The following is a 15,826-nucleotide window of genomic DNA, read 5'->3' as shown; positions in this document are numbered from 1 at the left end:
TCTAAGAGGTATATAGTTGTAGCTATGAGAGTGAAATCATAGCTCTGTGATTCATCTGGAGTTCATTGTTTTGTATGAGGTGATACATAGTGGTTCATTCTCATTTTTTTCCCACGTGGATATCAGTGGCCCCAGCCCTCTTTGTTGATAAACCAGTTTTTTCCCTCAATGGATTATCTTTGCACCCATGTCAAAAGTCAATAAATGTAAGAGTATATTTCTTAACTCTGAATTCTTGATCAATTGAACTGTATATCTGTTCTTATGCCAGTGTCACACTGCCTTGACTACGGTGGCATTGTAGCAGGTCTTGATATCGGGAAAGTCCAAGTCCTCCAACTCTGTTTTCCCTTTTCAAGATTGTTTTGTCAGTTCTGGGTCCCGTGCATTTCCATGTGAGTTTTAGGACTGGTCTGTAATTTCTACAAAAGGATTGCCTGGTGTTTGATAGGACTTGCATTGAATATGTAGATCAATTTTGAGAATATTTTCATCTTACCCGTATTATCTTCCAGTTCATGAACATGGGATGTCTTTCCACTTATTAAGGCCTTCTTTTATTTCTTTAAACAATGTTTCATAGTTTTCACAGTGCAGGTTTTGCACTTCATTTATTAAATATACTACTTTTATTCTTTTTGATGCTATTGTGAATGGCATTGTTTCAACATCATTTTCAGATTGTCCATTGCTAGTGTGTAGATACAGTTTATTAGAGCTTACAATTTTACCTGAAATTCTGTAAACTTGATCAATTGGTTTTGATGTTTTAGTAGATTCCTTAGAATGTTTTTAATATACAAGATCATGTCATTTGCAACTAGCAATAGTTTTACTCTTCCCTTTCCAGTCTGAATACCTTTTCTTTCTTTTCTTCCCCAGTCGCCTTAGCTAGAACCTCCAGTACTACAGTACTGATCTGTAGTGGTGAGAGTGGCCATCGTTGCCTTATTCCCGACCTTATGGGGAAAGCACTCGGTCTTTCACTGCGAGGTGTGGTGTTAGCAGTGAATTTTCCATAGACACCGTTTACCAAGTTGAGGATGGCCCCTTCTATTCCTGCTTTATTGGATGTTTTGTATAATGAAAGGGTAGATGACTCTGTCAAATGATTTTTCGTCATTGAGTTGATGGTGCTATTTTTGTTCTTTATTCTGTTGACCTGCCATATTACATAATTGGTTTTTGGATATTAAACCAACTTTGCATTCTTGGAATAAATTCCACTTGGTCATGGTATTTAATCTTTTTTGTATGTTGCCAGAGCCAGTCTCTTAGTATTTTTTTTTAGGATGTTTATATCTACATTCACAAGAAATATTGTCCTGTAGTTTTCCTTTTCTTGTGTTATCTTTGGTGAGAGTTCTCTTAAGTCAACCAAAATTAAAGATAAGAAATGAATTTAGGGAGAGTTTTTCAGGGCAGAGAGAAAAATTTAAAATCATTGGGTGTCATGGTGAGAAGACATTCTAAAGGCAGGACATTGAGCCTTTTAAAGAGCACCACCTTGAAACACAGTGGAAAGTTCACAAGGTTTCCATTGAAGAGCTGTTTTTGCTTCTGTCATTTGCTCAATCTATGACTTTAGCAAATTACATAGGATCCACTCACTTCTAAACTTGGGATAAGAATATCTACATCGGGCTTGTGTTACAGGGATGACGTAAGTAATGCACATAGAAATAGTGTTGTTAAAGGCCAAAGTACTATTAAAATTACAAATTATTAAACCACATGGAGAGAAAAAAAGCATGTAGGTGGTACCCAAGGAGAAACAGAAGAGTATCACCTCCAAAAGAGCCTAGCTAAATTTTTGAGGTAGAACAAAACCTAATGTGAAGACGGGATCATTTCTTTGAGGTAGAGGCTGGTTTATCTACACAAATGTAATCTCTTTAAAGCACTCATTAGTGATGTCACAGGCAGATGGTTCCCTTTCTTTGGAGTAGGGGAAGTCAGCATAGATTTTGCTAAGGGGAATTTCTATTACTTGGGGCAAAGAGTATAACAATATGTTTTGTTCACTTTACATTGCTTTATTGCTTATTACAAGAAATTATATTGAGTTTAGTAAGTTTCCATTGAATTATAACCCCCTGCCAAAAGACAGAATTTTCTAGAGACTATTTGAAAAAAAACCTAAGAGGAAACAGCTCAGAAATGACTTTAAATATGCCTTGTTTGTTTGAACTCCTTCCAGAAACAAAGCCATTCTGCGTGATCAACAATGTGGAGTATAATGATGGAGACCTGTTTCGAATGGACAACTGTCGGTACTGCAAATGCCAAGGGGGCGTTTCCATCTGCTTCACGGCCCAGTGCGGCGAGCTGAGCTGCGAGAGGTACTATGTGCCCGAAGGGGAGTGCTGCCCCGTGTGTGAAGGTGAGGATTGCTCTAATTAAAAATTAATGTGAATATTCATGGCTCAGAGTTTTAGTGTCAAAACTGACCTAGTTCAGACTCACCCCAAAAGAGAGGATTGTTGAAGGAGTTCCTGTTTTATGACATCGTGGTCTCTCTTTGAGGACTGATAACGCCACATAGACTGTGAAAATTCTGCCCCAAGGGAAGTTACGTCCTGGATGTAGACAACTGATCACCTGTCCCCACGGGTCAACATGAGATTTCCTGCAAGTGCTTACTGTTCTGCCCCTGCGGTTCCAATAGTTGTCAGCGAGTCCTGGGGATGTTCTCTTTACCGTGACCCTGGAATTCACCTCCTGCTCTCCTCGGATTGCTCAGCTAGGGCAGGACAGCCCTCGTCACTCACAGTCTCAGCCAGTCAGCTCAGAGAGGAACTCACCCTGTGTCCTTCCCATTACCCAAGCCCCTCCGAGTGGGATCAGGACCCTGCTGCTCCCCCTCCTTTGAGAATGTGTGGTGGAGATATTGGGGTCATCTTGTGGCATGGTGGGGCCACCAGCTGGAGACCCAACCAAGGCTCTCAGACCCCGTTCCATTTTCCCTTCTTCCCTCCAAGAAGTAATAGTTCCGTGTTTTTTCAACAGGCTCTGCCCTCCCATGTTTGGTATTCAGAAATAATACGCATTTCAGAATGACAACTCTGAACCTCATTTACTGCAACTCATACATACCTTTTAGGGATTAAGATACTCAAGTTCAGAAACGCAGTCACTTGTCTGAGTGCATGGTGAAGTTAGGAACAGTGCACCCTGCCTGTGTCTTTAGTCTCACACGCTGCGCCATTCCCCGGGGGAGCGCCCTGGGAGCCTGCTTGTGCCAACTGGGCCACAGGCCTGCAGTGTGGAGGCAGGTGTGTCCATCGTGCCTGATACACGGAGCGGGAGGACAGAATGCCGTGTCATGTGCCATACTTGTCTCTGATTTCCTAAAGTCCCTTTCCATGTTTGAGCTGTATGTAGTACATCGTATGGAAGATCAGAACGTGTTTAAAGTATACCGGCTATATTCTGACATTGAGCGATAATTCATAGCGGTGAAGTCTTTTCCCCTATTAGAAATGATTTTAGCCAAAATAGGAGAAAGGTGGTTCACTCTTTAGATGTCTTTGGGATTTTTAAAAACCACACCAAGCTTTGAACCTTCCCCATGGATTTGTTCCCAGCCTTCCCGCAGTCAGCAGTTGTCTCTGAAACTGCATAGCAGGTGGTGGTGTGAAAACGTGGCTGTGAACCTCTGTGCAGTAATCAGGACAGTTGTTTGGGCACAGACCTGGTTATGTCTCGCTTCCTAGCATTCAGGCCCAGGCTCAAAGTAGAAATGAAGTATGCCACGTCATCTTTATAAAGGAATTTGTAAAGTCTTATCTCACTCAGGGCTCTCGGCCACTTCCATCTCTGGAAGATTGGCTTTCTAAAGAGATGGCTGCGTGATTCTGAATGTTGGCTTCTTTCTTAGAATGCCTTGTGACCTCTTTAGAATACAGAGGACCAAACTCAGAATTGTGTGGACTTCCCTCCCATCACAGCAGCACTTGCTTGTTGAGACCAGATTTTATGTGTTTCTGGAAAAAAAAAAAAGGAAATTGAGTGATTTATCTAGTCATTCCCATTACCATGGTATTTGGGGACCTTGTATGCAGCATTTATGTCCGACAACCTCAGAAAACATTTTATTTTATAGTTGCCTTGGCTGCTTGTGTCGTTCATCCTCACTTGGCTGCCCAGCTCACGGGGAGAAACACAGTGTGGGTTTAGTTTTCCCTGCAGGGCATAAGCAGTGACCCCCACAGTATGTCTCAACCAGCCTTGTTGTGAGCAAGGCCACAGGGAGAGCTTGTGCTCTCCTCACTGTTGTCCACACGGACCCCCAGGCGCCATGAGATAGAGTTCCGTTTGTCCTGGAAGTAACATTATCACTTCGAAGTTAGACGGGGGCATTATCCTTTCCACTTCACAGGGAGTGAAATTGAGGTGTGATAAACATGTAAATGGACAACTTGGAAGGCGTTGTCAGAGCCTAAGGTGGATCTGAGTTTTCTAATTACCAACCCCCAGCTCCGTGCCCAAAGTTGTGCAACTTTATGAAGTGATAACACCAACAGTTGGTTTTTATGCTGCGGATTCCCGGTCCTGTGTGCTTGGGGGTGGACATAAATTCAGTGTGACAGCGGCTTTTGCATGTCCCCGGAGAGACAGATACCTTGTGCAACCCTGAGTTTCTGCTGCTCACAGCTGGAAAAGAACTGCTGATAACTGGAACCTGGGAGAAATGTGCCTACATTTAGGCAGAGATAAGACATATAGAATGCCCTCGATTTTACCGTGAACTTATGCTTTAATTCAGATCCAGTGTATCCTTTTAACAACCCCGCCGGCTGCTATGCCAGTGGGCAGATCCGTGCCCACGGAGACCGGTGGCGGGAAGACGACTGCACGTTCTGCCAGTGCATCAACGGAGAGCCCCACTGCGTCGCCACGGTGTGTGGACAGAACTGCATGAACCCCGTCAAAGTGCCTGGGGAGTGCTGCCCCGTGTGCGAAGGTAAGCCTTGTCGATCCTCCCGGGTGCCTGGCGAGCGTCTCGTGTGGGATGAGCTTCCACCATTATGTTCTCGTTGGTTGGTTACTTCCTCAGGCATAAGGTTCTCCTCATGCCCTTACCAATTGCAGATGAATTTATCATTTGGGGGAAATGCTGCAAATTTACAGAGGAGAATCGTGGGGTCTGTTTTACCACTGCAGATACAGTTTTCTGAATACTTCACAAGAATGCATACATTTTCATTCAGTTCACTTCAAGTCCAATTAACATCCAAAGGTCAGTGAAATAAAATTGGAAATAAGACCTGTGACTCCAGCATAGCATGTTCGACTTGTGATGCTCCCATAAGCCCAGGAGTCTGAGCCGCTGGAAAAAGAGCCTGGAGCCATCAGAAGCAGTTTTCACTGCCTTCTGTCCTCACTCTGAGCACCTGTCCTACTTCCAGTTTTGAGGTGGCACTGGCTTTGCGGTCCCTCTCAGGCTTGTACTTACGTCTTGCTTCCTACATTCCCTACCTGTCGCCCTGTTTAATGGAGAGGAGCCTGAGGCATCCTGAACCAGTCTCATGTCTCAACCTCTATTTCAGTCCGTTTCCCACATCCTGGGAAGATTCTTTACACACTCATGCACGCCGGTCTTAATCCTCTGTCCATTTCTGCTAGTACAGAAAAGAGGTTGAATGTTTATACTGACCAACCCAATACAGAATATTCGTAATTAAGCATATTTGCATAGTAAAGTGAACTGAAGTGTGTCAGAAATTAATCTGTATTGAAGATGAATCCTTCTAGAATTTTAGGGGGGGGGGGGGAACAGCTACTAAGGAACTCACGGCTCTTTTCAGAAATTCGTTCAGTAAACCCCGTCCTCTATCAAGAAGTCTTCTGCTTCTACCAAAATGTTTGTGAACTCGCATCTCAGAGTCTGCCTGGCTTGCTTCATTAACCTCTGAGGGGTTAGCATTATTAATGACCTTAAAAATCGTATAAAAATGTAAGCCCGAGGACTCCAGTTCCGTTGACATCACCAACTCCCTCACCATCACCCTACTCAGAGCACAGCTGCCACACTTCACAACTTTACAGCTTCCAGATGACCGGCCAGTCTTGTGGAAATCACCCACTTCCTCACATGTGTGCCCCTCCCATCCCCTAAAGGCAGCGAGTGGCTCGGTCCTGGCAAAAGGAGTGTACCGAAATATGTGTGCCTGGTGTACACTTGGCTTTGCAAGAAAGGGTGCCTTGTCAAAACAGATGAAGGTGGGACTGTGTATCCCTGAGAATTAGAGGCGATCTGTTGTCAACTTGAAATATTTAAGTATATATGTGTGCATGATAACGTAAGAAAAATTAAAAGCAGAAATATGTAATCCAGTAAGCACTAACGCTTTAACTTCAGGAATCTTGAATCGTAAGTGGAAAGTAAGACTATGAAAACGTGTAAAAAAAAATGTAGGGCCTTTCTGAAAGGAAATGGAGGGAACACAGCCCTTCTGCTGCATTCATCCTCACCACTAGCACAGGTATTGTGAAGAGAGGAGAGCAGTTGGTAAGCAGAACTGAATATACGTGAAACTAACTGATTCATTCCTACGTCTGTAGCTGTTTGCATGGGCGGTGAATGCTACTTTGATCACTTCGAGTTGGGCGTCTGCAACACATGCAGAGCTATAATCTAATCTCGCACCGTTTGAGAAAAGAATGGCAGCTTTGGTTGGCCATTGATTCCAAAACATTATTAAGAACTTCCCGTAATTCACAAATGCCATTGGACTCAAAGATGAATGAGGGACAGCTCCCGGTTTACTTCACAGAAAATGTTTAGGCTGTTTTAATTTAACCCAGGAAACAAAGAATGTCCGTGTTCAGATTACGTGGGGTGAGTGGTTTGTATGTGTGCCTGATTTCACTGAATCCTTACAACACCACTGTGCAGAAGACCTGATTAGTCCATTTTGGAGATGCAGCAATTAAAGTTTAGCGAGGTTTAGATCACTTCCTCCAAGATCAGTTGCCAGTATGGAGCCTGAGCTGGGATACAGCAATCTGTTGGATTCAGCTACATTTTTGTCTGCTCACGCTGCTCCCGGATGTCATCTCAGTTTACTCACGCCCCGGTTTTTAGTTCCCTTGCTGATGCTGGGAGAGATAGGAGTGTGGTTAAGGGGAGGAAATCATTTGCAGTTTGACAGCGATCCCAGGTGTTTCTGACGTGACCTCCCACCTGCCCTCTCCTCCCACGTGGGGACCTCAGGGAAGGGGAACTTCGGGACACATCCTGGATTTGCTGCTTCAGCCTTGTGCCGGGGCCAGGCCCCCGCCTCACAGAACTTAGCGTCTTTATCCCAAGATCGCAGGTTCTTCTGGTCCTGGTTCCTTTGTGTCTCCTTCACACTCTTCATCAAATCCTTTCAAAGGTTCCCTATCTGGTTCTCAGGGAACTAATTTATTTTGTATGTCTTATTTTTGTTTTCAACTTAGGTAAGTAGTGAGCTTCATGTAAGATTTTGTTTGCTTTTCGGTGACCCCCGCCCCCATTTTAAGATGTAATAGGAGCCCAGAAAGATTCTTTTGGTGTGGAATCAAACAATAGTGCACAGCTTCAGATAATGGTGCTACTATACAAGGTCATTTATTATTAATAAGAAGAAGAAACTTAAAAATAATATAAGGTGAATGATACTCCAAGGTTGTTTTTTATTAAGAAGAAGAAGAAACTTACAAAATAATACAAGGTGAATGAGTTGCATTATTTAGTTTGTAGGATCCAAGAGAGTCTGTCGAACTATTTGAAAATATTTTTCTCAGCAGCATATTTAAAAGGGATTTCCGGTGACATCAGAATGTAGCAAAAGGATTGGATAAAATAAGATAAAAGCAAGGTTAATGTGTAAAACACAATCATCCAGCATTATTTAGAGAAAAACAGAAACACCAGTGTTTATGCAGGTTATCCACACAATAAATTCCTCTGCACACAGTTACATAACAAATTTTGGCCCTCGCCCTATTAGCTGCAGTCCCAAGGTACATAGTCAGAGCCTGCAATTCTATGAAAGGACTCCACACAAAGATTGCAGGTTTAGATTTTTTTCTAAATGACTGCATTACCAAACATGGTGTGTAGGACTCGCAGGGAGGAGGGACTGTGTAGTGGCTGTGGTTCTTATTAAAGGTACATACCTTCCAAGTGACAACATGATGTGCTTGGTTACTCCTGGAGCACTGGAGACATGATCCTGGGGGCCTGCAAAGACCAGGCGGTCACTTGACAGCTCACTCGATTCACAAGTACCTAAGTGCTTTTTAAATGGGCACTTAAGGGCTCTCATGGTTAAGTCTTACCAAGTTATTGTCAACACCCAGTTCAGGTGTACAGATAAGCCATCCCTGTTGGTGAGTCTGTAACTGATTGTGTCCTCATGATTGTGAGTCTGCTACTTTTCCTCTCCTCCTTCTCTTGTTCATCAACCACATCGTTTTTATTTTCTGGCTCTTGTAAAGAGCTAAGATGGAAATGCATGGAATAGCATATGAAGTTTGCAATTTAAGTGTACATCTGGAAGCTATATCCTTATCTCCTTCAAAACTAAAAAGAAGGGAGCACAATTAGGTCTTCCTCAGCATCCAGCACTGTTCGCATCACCTATTTATAACCCTTAAGAACAGTAGCTGACATGTCTTGCACACTGACCATGAGCCAGGCCTAAGTGCTGCGGGAGCATCAGCACATTTGTTCCTTACAAGTTCCCTCTCTTGCAGATACTGAATCCCAAATTAGCATCCCAGAAACCAAAGTACAGAAGTCATGTAACTTCCCCAAGGTCATGGAGCTCCAAAGTAGCAGAGCAGTGTGTCCCCGAAGCCCAGGCTCTGGGCTCTGCAAGGCCCACTGCCCGTGATATGCACAGGGCACTACCACACCCCCAGCTGGCCAGTGGTCCAAGAGAGGCTGCATCACCTGTCAGCTAGGAATGTCCCATATTCGTTTGGATCTCTAAAACAGCACGTGCCAGGTCAGGAGGTGCTCAGAATTGTCAGCAAATAAATGATGAGTGAGTGAGTTAGGAAGACCAGGCTAGCCAATCACAAGCAGACTCCTCTTACTGAGTCAGGCTGCAGACCCAGGCACAGGATCTCCTAACCAGAGCCTCGGACGCTGATAGCCATTGGGACCTCTGATCAGTTGAAGAGAGAATAACGATAGAATGCTTATATGTGAAAACGTGCTTTGAGACCAGAACGCAGAGTGGACTGAGATGTCTAGCGGCAAGTTAGACCATTTAGCGTCACACTGACCACTCACCTCCTGATAAGCACTGAGCTTTCATCCCTCCTCCAGGAGCAGCCACGCAGCCTTCCAAGCCTGGGTGTGAGGCGTGGCTTGTTCTCTCCCAGTTCAGCCCCCGAAGTCTGGAATCAGAGTTCTCATGGGGCCTCTCCAGGCCCTCCGAGGCTAATGCCCACTGTCATGTTCAATATACTGCTTCTGAGACACGCCTTGCGAGTGTGTAGGTGCCGCTGCATTGTTAGTTCAGCTACATCCACAGGCGAGAATTTTTATTTTAACATCACACTTAGCTGTGGAGAATAATTTGCTATTTTTTTCCCGGTTACATCAGATACACATGCAGCCTAAGCTGATTCTTAATGTCAGAGAGACCCTAAGGGCAGAGTACCATGTTCCATGAAACATTTTGTTTGTTTTATAAAGGTAAGATAAGGTGTTAGGGAGGGAATTTTTGGTTGCGAGATGTATGTGGCCTGCCCATGATGACTAAATAAAGAAATGCAAGAAATGTGGGCAGGTGTGAGGCCAGCTTGGCTGCGACACCTGATGCGAGAGAGAAGTCTTAATGTCAGGCTTGATCTGCCGCCGCCTCTTGAGCTGTGGCTGGATCCCACCCAGCTGGCTGCTCTTCAGGCCCAGTGCGTGTGATCTCCTACCGGGAGGAGCTGATGGCTGTGACGACCATGGGGATTTCAGAGCCGATACCAAGAGTATCACTCTTCAGAAACTTACAGCAACATAGGTAGTACTTTACAGGGTAACATTCAGTGATTTGGGTTGCCAGTAAGCAAACTGCAAACTCTGGTGGGGTGAATGGGTAATTTCCTTTCTACTCCTTCTCTTTCTCTGAGACAAAAGCAAAATCCATATCCCATTTCAGAGGTAAATCGAAGAGTTATTTGTAGATCATCAAAGCTGGGTAGTGGGTGTATGAGTGTCCCATTATTCTACATATTAATACTTCAGTACTTTTTAAAAGTTTTCTACAATGAACACTGAAATGAGTGTTGTTGGCAGAGCTGTTGTCCAAAGCCGAGCTGAGTTTCAGGCAGGCCTAGTAATTCTGCTAGACTTAGCCAAGCCTTGAAGTGGAGGGCTGAGACGTTTCCTGTGCCCGGATTACTTCTAATTCTCTGGATTTAGAATGAAATATGATTGAACCAGACAGTCAGCTGTCTTTCCTCCTGCCACCTCACTCTCCTGGCCCCCTCACCTGGGGAGTCCTGGACCTACTTAGGAAGGGGTTGAGGAGAGGGTGTCGGGCATTTCCTGACCCCTGTGGACTTCGTAAGCCACTTCAGTGCCAGCCCCCCCGACACAGTGCGTGCTGCATTCTCAGCTCTGAAGGGCTGGAGTCCGCGAGCTGTCAAACGTACTGCCCTTCTTTCTCCTCATCCGTCCGAGTTTCATAGGAGCACTGTACTCTTTCCCGTAAATGCTGATGATAGAGTTTGAACCAAGCTGTCCTTCAAACGCAACGTTTACCAGGCCGCCAGAAAAGTCTGTACCAGGCACATATCTGGGCAGGAATTCCTTGAAACCAGAAAAAATGTTTTCGGCCCTGCCCATCATACTTTCTCACTGAACAGTATCTCCGATGATTAAGCTACTGCTTCTGTGGCAAAGAGTCAAACACAGTTTGGCTGACCTGAGAGGCAGTGAAGTCAAAGATGCCACAGGGCCTCATGATATTACCATCCCGGTGCATACACCACGGGGATCAAAGCTCAGTTTATAGGTGGCGTGGCTTCAATCCCATATCCCATGCCACCATTAGTGGGCCAAAAATAACCAAATATTCGTAATATCTCAAAGAATCCTAGGCATGTTGTTTCATCCTTTAACTCTAAGTATCCTGGAAACTAGCTCCATAAATGGAAGTTAAAATATAGCACAGTCTGTTTTTTTGTTTTGGGGTTGTTTTTTTTTTTTTTTTGCTTGTCCAAACAAGGTCATATGGTGAGTAGCAAATGCAAAGCAGTGACCATGTGTTAGCCTGTGTCTTGAACCCGAGCATCAGAAATGGCTTATGGATGAATTTCCTAGTGCTTTGATTTTCCCTGGTCATTTTAAAATGCCTTTAGATATTCCAAATAACATGAGAACGTCATTGTTCAGGGCTGATTCTGAAACACACGCTCAGACAAACCTCTGCCTCCGATGGTCCAGCATTCAGAGTCACAGCTGTCAGGTATTTCCTGCTCAAGTGGCCTGCAAGGGGGCAGGTGCCTCTTTATTTCCCCACCCTCTCTCTCTTTCCCATACCTAAAAGGGCATTACTGCTGGGAGCCTCATAATTTTCCTACTGAGATAATAATTGAAGCTAATGGTTCAGACCCAGGCCTGCTAATTTTCATCTAATCAACAGAGGCAGGAAAACAGAGTCTGGAATGCCAACTATGTGAATGAAAAATATTTAGTCATTCTTGAAATGATAGGAATGTTTTTCCAGCAAACTTAAATAAACACAGTCTCTACTGAGACTGTGTTAAGCTCTTTTGGACAGGAGACAACTCTTAGGTAACCAAACAGGAGTTACTGAAGGTCATTAAGAGCCGTGCCCTTCGGAAAAGGCGTGCCGACTCGGACCAGAGAGATCCCCTCCTCTTCCTGGTACAGCTGCTGACCGGAAGTAGCAGAATTGGCTTCCTCTTGGCTTTGGTCAACCTCACAGAATTTAATACTTTTAACTAGTAATCACGTTTTCTAGTTTTCAAGAGCTTTTTGGCTTTACCTCACCGTGGCTTTCTTATACCATCTGATTGTTAAATTCTTGTCTTTATCACCTCTGTTTGCCTCTATTCTAAGGACCAGAAGGGTCTCAATGCACCTGACGGCACTTTTCAGGGGAAGCTTGTTTATTTCCCCCATACAAGGTCCAGCTAGACAGTAATGCAATTATTTTTACACATGCCAAGATTTACATATTCAAGTGAAGAGGTCTTCATTTTAAATAGTTATATGGGGAAGCTGTACAGTTATTGTGGAAATACGATCATTCAGAATTTTTTTCGTACCTATTAACTTATGTGAGAGCTTGCAGTAAGTACATCCTTCGGAATATTTTTAGCTTTGTAAGCCCCCAGCTTTAAAGGTGTATCAGATGCTAGGAAATAGTCAGAGTCATTCTCATCTAAGTCTAGTGGAAAGGTGAGTGATCGAGCTGGGTTAAATTGTTCAGAGGAAGCAAAAAGTACCAGTAAAATAAAGGCACTTTGTCTTCCATGACACGGTAATTTGCTCTGAGAGCAACTCTGAAGAGAAGTTTCAAGTAGAATTTTAACATGAACAGCATTCTAGCACAAGAATATAGTCTCCCAAAGTGAGTCCTTTTAGCAATAACACTTAGTTGTAAGTGTCCCTTGTGGTGTGCTCATTTTTTAAAAAATCAAGTCACTTACTACGTGGTATGTCGATGACTTGTGGGGGCCAGAGGCATGTGTATTTAAATGGGCATATATGATATCACAACGTTTTTGTGGAATTTCAGGTGCTTCCTTCAAATATATGTTCCAATTAATTAGGCTAAAATAATTTCCCTATGGAAATAACTTTTTTAAAAAGGTGGTGATTCCATATAATGAATTTCTAATATTTTAGTTATCTGACTCCACTTCTGATTATACCGTTTTAAACTGTTCTGCCGTATAGCCTTAAATTCATCTTGTAAGAACAAGGTGATTGGGTGCTGTTTAGTACCTGAGGGTCAGCATTAGAGATAGTGAATTGTTTTTGAAGACCCCCTTAGAAGCATTTTTTGTGCCGTGTCCATCTGAGCGTCGAAGATAAAATGTCACACAGATGTGTACAATGTCTGGCACGATGGTGTCATGAAATAACAGCGAGGACTGGAGGAAGGAAAGTGTTTAAAAAAGAGTGTCCCTTGCCCATCGATGGATCACCCGTTGTGGCTGCAGAGGCGGCAGGGAGCCGGATCGTCCCCACGTGTCAGCCTCTCAGTGTGCGATTCCCAGTACCCCCTGTGCCTGTCAGCATGCAGATTGGAAATGTGATACCAGGAGACTCGGCAGTGCCTGGCCTTTCTCCAGGGGTTGGTTCGTCCATCCTTTGATGTAAATTGAATGTGGCATGAGTGAGAGTGAACACTTCGCACTTTTTGGAAGTGTGTCAGAAACACGGGCGATGGCGATGCCTTCCGTTTGTACACAATTTCAAGATTGAGCTGAATGAGCAGTTTGACCAAATTTTTACTTAGCATTTCCAGCTACAGGATCAGGTGAATTTTACTTTCACCTCTGAGAGATTCGCTTGGAGTGTCACAGAGGTTTGAAACAGAGCCCAATTCAGGTATCCAGACCATTGAAGACCACAGAATGTTTTCATAGCCACCAATTAAAAATGAGATTCAGTTCAAGGTCCCAGCTCTTATTTTGCCATACCTTTGTGAATCAGAACTGAGAACCCCCCAGAAAATTCTTAGGCCACCCAGCGCTGGTCCTTGGGGACCCTGAGAGTCATGGAGTGCACTGGGTGTGATTTTTTGCCTTGGCTGCTGGAGCAAAGTGGCAGTTGAGTCTGTAAGACACCTCCCCAACCAGACAGGACCTCACAGCATCCACCCTGTATGCTGACCTCACCCCTGGCTGCAGTATATTCTTTTCTACTTAAAATGGACCTTGGCCTTCATTTCCTCCCTTCAGAAGAATTTACATGTGTGGCATAATTTGAGGCTGCCTTGGAGGTGCTTTGGGATCAAGCAAGGTGTATGTCATGCCTGTGAATGAATGTACTCGGTGCCTCCCAGTTGCCTGTGCCTTGCCCTGTGGTCATTGCCACCCTTAGGTTGGGCATCAGTAGGAAGGCAAGAGGTGGTGTTCTTTTGCACCTTCATTGGAAAGCGATGGCCCTGCCTATTAACTCACTTTTTTAAAGCATATCAGGGAGTGTCTATTTTATTGGTGGAGCTAAAAAAAATGTTCAAAAATGATAAGCTGTCAGTTTGGAACGGCCTCAGGCCTTGGATATTGAGAAGGATCAGCAAGCTCTGATCTTTTCAAGACCATGACTCTCTCATGCCTTCTGGGAACCAAGTGTTTAAAAGGTTCCAAGCAGGTTTCAGGCCGGATGGATTCAACAGGAGCGCTCCGCAGGCCTGCGACAGAGACACTGAGAACATTATCATCCGAGTGAGATGCTCCCAGTGTTGTCGTTCATAAAGTGCTGGTTGCACTGTCTCTCCTTGTTGACATAAGTTTTAGATCAATGAGGTTCTGAAACGAAGATTTGCTGATCAAAGACAGCTTTTAGAGATGGGTCTTCTGTGTCCTCTTTCAGCTTGAGAATGGCAGGGCTACTAAAAGCTACCGAAATAGTATGTGACACTTTGATGAGTTTGCCCTCAGCCCCAAAGATCAGGCGAGGCCCCCACCATGAGGGAGGAAGAACAGGGTCAGCCAGGCACACTGAATCATTGTTTCTACTCACATTGGATAAGCTGATTACCAAGAGATTTCTGTTCTGTTCGAGACGCCGTGGACACAGTCGAAATGCGAAACAATGGTACCGGACTGCTGCTCAGCAAATGTGAAAGGCGCCAGTGGCTGGTCACTAACGCGCTCCAAAGCTCACCAGACCATGTGAAAGGGCGTCGTCATGGACCCAACCGCATCCCAGACGCTTTTCATACTATTGGCAGGGATAGAAAGCGATGCTTAAGTTCCGCAGGACGGGGTTCGGAATGTCAAACCAGCCACTATAGCATTTGTCAGCTGACCAACTGAGGCCCGCACGAGGGCACATAGTTCATTTACTCAGCCATCATCTGAGACCAGTTCTAGCGCCAAGCAAGCAGGATGGTCGTTACAACAACTGTAGCAACTCGTGATATTCCTGTAACCCTCAGAGTTCAGAGAGTAGTCCCCTCTTTACAGTCGGGGTTGAGCCTTGCTTACAGTGATAGTGTGAGGTGGGGGTTATGGGTACTCCCATTTTATAGACGCCCACAGAGGTCAGCATCCCATGTAAGATCATGAGAGAAGACGGACTCAAGCTACCTCTTCTGACCTCCAGTCCGTGTCCTTGTCATTGCTTCTCCTGAGTCCCCCATCGTGAGAGGGGAGAGGGTGCGGAAAATAAGGCCGTGAATGCAAAAGTACCTGATCACCACGTCTCAGTTTCAAAAGCCATTCTTGCTCTTGGCTCTCTTCTCATTGCTGAGACCCAGTTACTGTCATTTGGAGCTTTTGTGGCCTAGCCTTCGGTCCAGTTCTTTTCCTGAGCCTCTCCCTGGATTTTGACCTTGCTGTTTGACATCCAGGAAAGCCTGCTTTTCCCTTGTCAAGTCCCGCTTGACCTGCAGAGGGTTACTCTCCATGTAGAGCAGGGAGCTACTATCCCAGCCATCTCTGCCCTCACGCCTGCCTCTTGCCCAGCTGTATGCACATCTGGCCCTGGGCCCTGGCCCCTGGCCAGTGGCACTCACATCCCCACTGAGTTAATGAATGAGCCACTCAGCCCCCCACAGCGTGCCAGGCACTGAGCCACCATCACTAGCACTTGTGCGTTCTGGTCCCAACTCTTCCCTCTCCCCCTCTTGTGAGTCTTTCCTTC

General features: G+C 44.8%; 1 protein-coding gene across 1 annotated transcript in view; it reads left to right on the top strand.

The window, feature by feature from the left end:
* Nucleotides 1-15,826, top strand: part of CRIM1 (cysteine rich transmembrane BMP regulator 1) — a 180,504-nt gene that overhangs the window by 113,151 nt on the left and 51,527 nt on the right. Inside the window, exons 6-7 of the mRNA XM_045826977.1 lie at nucleotides 2,201-2,383; nucleotides 4,769-4,966. Coding sequence (XP_045682933.1) covers nucleotides 2,201-2,383; nucleotides 4,769-4,966 — 381 coding nt within the window. The remainder of the gene's footprint in view (nucleotides 1-2,200; nucleotides 2,384-4,768; nucleotides 4,967-15,826) is intronic.

This window comes from Phyllostomus hastatus, unplaced genomic scaffold (assembly GCF_019186645.2).
Source record: "Phyllostomus hastatus isolate PE091 unplaced genomic scaffold, TTU_PhHast_1.1 phas_scaffold_78, whole genome shotgun sequence".
Taxonomy (NCBI): Eukaryota; Metazoa; Chordata; class Mammalia; order Chiroptera; family Phyllostomidae; genus Phyllostomus; species Phyllostomus hastatus.
The sequence above is the reverse complement of the archived record's forward strand: the minus strand, read 5'-3'. Positions and strand labels throughout refer to the sequence as shown.